Genomic DNA, 4762 nt, shown 5'->3' with positions numbered 1-4762 from the left:
AACAAATTGAAGGGGGCATATATTGTTACTAAAACTTTTCACATTGTGGTTGAAATTTCAAATAATGATTTGTATTAAAGATAAAAACCATGATTCCTAGATATACCTTTATTGCAAACATATATCACATGATTGCTTGCACAAATATTGATCACATGCATGTACCATGCATGTGAAATTGTATTGCATTATTGCATCATATGAAGTAATTTTATATCACACTTTTCCACACGATTAGAATTTTGTATCAAGATTAATAATGTTTATCCAAGTAGATAATTTCCAAATTATGTGGGAGCAATATTTTGAAGTGTAGAAATGAACCCATGATTCAAATCCTAAAGTTCATGTTCCTCAGTACTAGATGTTATGAGTTGACTTGGTACACATTTGTGGGATGAGTTGCTTTATTTTGGTATTCAAAGACATGTTGAAAGTCCAATTAATTCATATGTTGGGAATAACCATAAATTTAGAGAAGGGAGCAATGGTAAGGTGAAATCTTTAGAGCACATTTCTATTGTCTAAGGAACAAAGAACCTCATTTTCATATAAGGCATTTTCATATTGGTAAATATTGTCTTCAAATGTATGTTCCAAGGTGTAAACCCAATTTATACAAGAGTATGATCTAGGAGAATGTGACCTAAGTGATTTGAAAAAAAATCATAATGATGTCTTTAAATGTTGTAATTCTTATAGGGATATCAAATATTAGAGATCAAAGTGAGTAGATTTTGGCAATTTGTGTTCTAGTAGTTCAAAGTTAGAAGTTGTCATAGTTTAAATATGCAATAGTCAAAAGCGAACTTGTGACATTTAAGATTGAAGCACAAATTGTTCGCATTTTTCAAATTCTGAGATCATTATTATACCAAAAACATTAAATTTTGTAGAGATAATAAAGTATTTCTACATATCATCAATATCATTCTTCTATTATCAATTATAAAACTAAATACTCTAATGCTCAAGTTTAATTTCTCAATATTTATTACAATTACCAAATCCCAGTTAATTTATATGTATTAAAGTGTATTTAATTAACATAGATTTTATAAAAAAAAAAGGGCACCTAATCCTCTTACAATTCTACAGCACATTCTTTTTATTGAAATTATTAAAGAAAAAATATAAACATGACAGTGGAGGATAGCAAAGAAAGACCAATAACAGGTTCCAGATTAAATCCAAACATGTAAAATTAGCAGCATCAAACCAAAATTTAGGACGTATACCTTTACATCAACTATCAGTATCACAAAAGCTCTAAATTTGGTCGTCGTTTGAAATCAATGTCATTTTCTAAGCTTTGAGATCAACAGAAGTGCGAGTATGAAAAAAACTACACAATCATATACATGGTGGGTTGCCTGCGATTTTGTCAGTGACAATTAGCCAGCTCTCTTGGAGATATATGATACGAATTACTGCAAAATCCCATTGCACAAAGAAATGAAAGAGTTTTTATCCCAAGAGGATGAAACAATCCCAATAAGCACATAACAAAGTGGTAAAGGAGGAGGATGAAACATAACTTACACAGAATATCCTTTTTCAAATGGGTCTGAAAGATGTCTATGTATAGCCTTGCTTGTACTGGTCAAAGATATCCTCGGTCTGAGCTCTGCGGAAGGCGTTGCATCCAACTAAGTAAACCCATATAAGAGCAATGAGTGTGATGAGCAGTACCACATCTGCCACTCTCCATTCCTTCTTCAGATTTGCCAGCAGCCCGGCCTTGCAGGAATTGCAACTGTAGCACAGCTGCGTCTGATCGTTGTTCCACGTCAAGCAGTCCATATCCTCTCCTATGTTGATGGGACTGATCCAGTATGTTGCACTCACAAATGTATACCCACACAGCGTCGGCGGCTTACAGCATCCAGACTGCCAACCAAAAAAACACACATTACAGTGTCGGATCAGCTTAAACAACACATTTTAAGTTTAGATATTGTTTAGATGGTTTATTTGAAGAGGCAATGATTAATAAGATTGCTAGCTTCTTGGTTAAGATTATAGTAAGAGATCCAACATTGAAAATAATTTGAAGATAATTTAGGATTGTAATTTTTGATCCCTTAAACTATTTGGTTCTGGATGTCATTAAAATCTTTCATTCATTCATATGAAATCACAATAATAAGCGAGTTCTACTGAAGAAGTTATTATGATTTCAGATGAACCACGTAAGCTTTGACTTGTTTAGGTGGTTCATCTTGGTCAAGGTCCATAGTAAGAAATTTGACATTGAAAGGAGTTTGATGATAGCTTAAGACTTTGGTTCTCGGTCCCTTGGATTACTCCATCTAGTAGATATCACTAAAATCTTTCATTCGTTCATTTAAAATCACACTAATAAGTGGGTTCTATTGACAAAATTATTATGATTTGAAATTAATCATTTTAACAAGTCAAAGCTTAGAGTTTGCTGTTTTAAGTCTAAATATTTGGGCCTATGCAAAAATTTGATGAGTACAAATTACCTTGTTTGGTGGTTCATCTTAATCAATATTTATAGTAAGAGATTTGACATCGAAAGGAGTTTGAAAACAACTTCCTTTAGATTACTTGGTCTCGTAGACATCATTAAAATCTTTCATTTATACATTTAAAATCACATTAATAAATGGGTTCTAATGAAGAAGTTATTATGATTTCAGATGAACCATCTAAACAAGTCAAAGCTTAGAGTGTGTTGTTTAAGCCTAAATATTTAGGCCTAGACAGAAAATTGATGACAACAACTTACCTCTAAAAGTTATTACTTGTTTAGTTGGTTCATCTTTGTCAAGATCCATTATAAGAAATTCGAAATCCAAAAAAGTTAGGAGATAACTTGGGACTATAGTTATTGGTCTATTAGATTGCTTGGTCCCATGGACATAATTAAAATCTTTCTAACACTATTAAGCAGGTTTTACTAAAGAAACTATTAGACGAACTACTTACATAGGTTAGATCTTAGAGTGTGTTGTTTAAGCCATTTTTGGGAGCCTAGATAAAAATTTGATGAGAATAAATAACCTCTAAGTTTTGATTTGTATAGGTGGTTCATCTTGATTAGGATCTATAGCAAAAGATCTGACATCAAAAGGAATTTGAAATCACACTAATATGTGGGTTCCATTAAAAAAGCTATTATGATCTCACATGAACCAGTGAAACAAGTCAAAACTTTATGTTGTTTAAGTTGAAATATTTGATTGAGTGGAACAACTTGCTTCTAAGCTTTGACTTGTTTAGGTGGTTCACCCTGATCTAGATCTATAATAAGAGATTTGACATTGAAAAGAGTTTGAAGATAAATTCAAGACCGTATTATAGTTTTTCATTCATTTATTTGAAATCACATTAACAAATGAGTTTCAACAAAAAAAAAAACTAATGTGAATTCAAATGAAATACATAAATAAATCACAGAGTATCGGGATGAGCTCTCCCCTCTACTGGGTGTCTGCGCATTAAATCATATGTCTCCTACGGATATCTTGAGAGATCACTAAAATTTCTTTCATACATGTATCTAAAATCAAAGTTATAAGTGAATCTTATTGAAGAAATTAGTGCAATTTCTGAAATATCATTTTTCCCTGTAACTCTCCCATTCTGATCTGAAACAAACAAAATCCTACACGCTAAAATCCAAAAACGAAGCACTTAGATATCAGAAATTGATGAGAAATTACCTCTATGGGCGTGAGATGGGCATTGAAGAAGTCCTGAGCGAGAGGATAGCGCTGGGTCAAAGTAGCACATGTGGTGGAAGAGGCAAGGCAGTTTCGAATCCGGTTCCAGGCGTGAACACGGTGGCGTAACCATCCAGAGTAGTCACCTAAGGTATACTCTCTGTAGGCTCTGTTGGGTACTATGTGACCATGCCCGGAGCCCCTGTTGGTGACAAGAAAAACGAATACGACCAGAGTCAAGAGCAATATTATAAGGACGAACATCAATAGAAGATAGAGAACAACCATCCATTGGACTCGCCAAAAGGCGCCCATACAACCCAACAATCCCACCACCAAAATCACCACTCCTAAACTTATAACAACCCATTGCAACAACTTAACACACTCGTTGTCCTGCTTTGTTGATAACCATATTCCCGTGCCAATTACTGGTATGGACAGCACCATTGCTACGAAGTTAATCGCAGTGAGAAATTTAGTTTTAGTCGCCATTCTTTCCTTTTCCTTATCCACCCCACCTTCTTCCTCCCCTGCAATGACTATATTTCTTCACCTTGTCTTTTTCTTTTTGAGACTGGTGAATGGGTTCCTTTCGTGCTCTGGTTGGAAAGCACTTTGGATTCCGCCGATTACGGCAAATCGTCATGATTGCAGTTCCCCAAGTTCTCCTTGGCCATCCTTTGGTCCACAAAAAAGCAAAAGTATACGGACATAGGTTTGATTTCAATTGGGCCGCTCTAAATCAAATGTTCCCTCCTTTTGAACACACTTGAAAAAGGGGTCTGAGAATCTTTGTTTCTTCCTTCGCCCTTAAGCTTCTCTCCGTTCCTGTTGCTAACCAAATGCACGCCACCTACGCACCTCCTCCTTTTCTTCTTTTGTGTTTAGAAGATTTTAACTCATCTGTCTAAAATATTGATTCATTCCTCTATTTGTTTGAATCCATTTTAAGTGGATTAAATTAAAATTAGTCTATACAGTCAGTCTTGTTTACTATTCTAGTGTGAATGCACACCACCTACATTTCTCTTCTTTCTTTTTTTTTTAAATGCATTTTGAATGGATTA

The 4762-nt window shown here is 34.3% G+C and overlaps 1 protein-coding gene across 2 annotated transcripts; it reads right to left on the bottom strand.

Moving 5' to 3' along the window:
* Positions 1-1177: 1177 nt before the first annotated feature.
* Positions 1178-4364, bottom strand: LOC131074753 (protein TORNADO 2). 2 transcript variants are annotated; one of them, XM_058011439.1, is made up of 3 exons: positions 3693-4364; positions 1543-1890; positions 1178-1430 (listed from the first exon to the last, which is right to left on the bottom strand). In XM_058011439.1, the coding sequence occupies exons 1-2, from the start codon at positions 4185-4187 to the stop codon at positions 1579-1581; spliced, it is 807 nt and encodes a 268-aa protein (XP_057867422.1). In that variant the 5' UTR covers positions 4188-4364; the 3' UTR covers positions 1178-1430; positions 1543-1578. The 2 variants fall into 2 exon arrangements, with proteins under 2 accessions (XP_057867422.1, XP_057867415.1); XM_058011432.1 differs by having other exon boundaries at positions 1178-1890.
* Positions 4365-4762: the final 398 nt, after the last annotated feature.

The sequence above is a fragment of the Cryptomeria japonica genome, chromosome 11, assembly GCF_030272615.1.
Source record: "Cryptomeria japonica chromosome 11, Sugi_1.0, whole genome shotgun sequence".
Classification (NCBI taxonomy): domain Eukaryota; kingdom Viridiplantae; phylum Streptophyta; class Pinopsida; order Cupressales; family Cupressaceae; genus Cryptomeria; species Cryptomeria japonica.
This window is presented reverse-complemented; position numbering and strand designations above follow the sequence as displayed.

Coding starts and splice junctions, on each gene's coding strand:
- LOC131074753 (XM_058011432.1), bottom strand. CDS start 4,187: ATGGCGACTAAAACTAAATTTCTCACTGCGATTAACTTCGTAGCAATG. Junction 1,891..3,692: donor CCCATCTCACGCCCATAGAG/GTAATTTCTCAT, acceptor TTTGGTTGGCAG/TCTGGATGCTGTAAGCCGCC.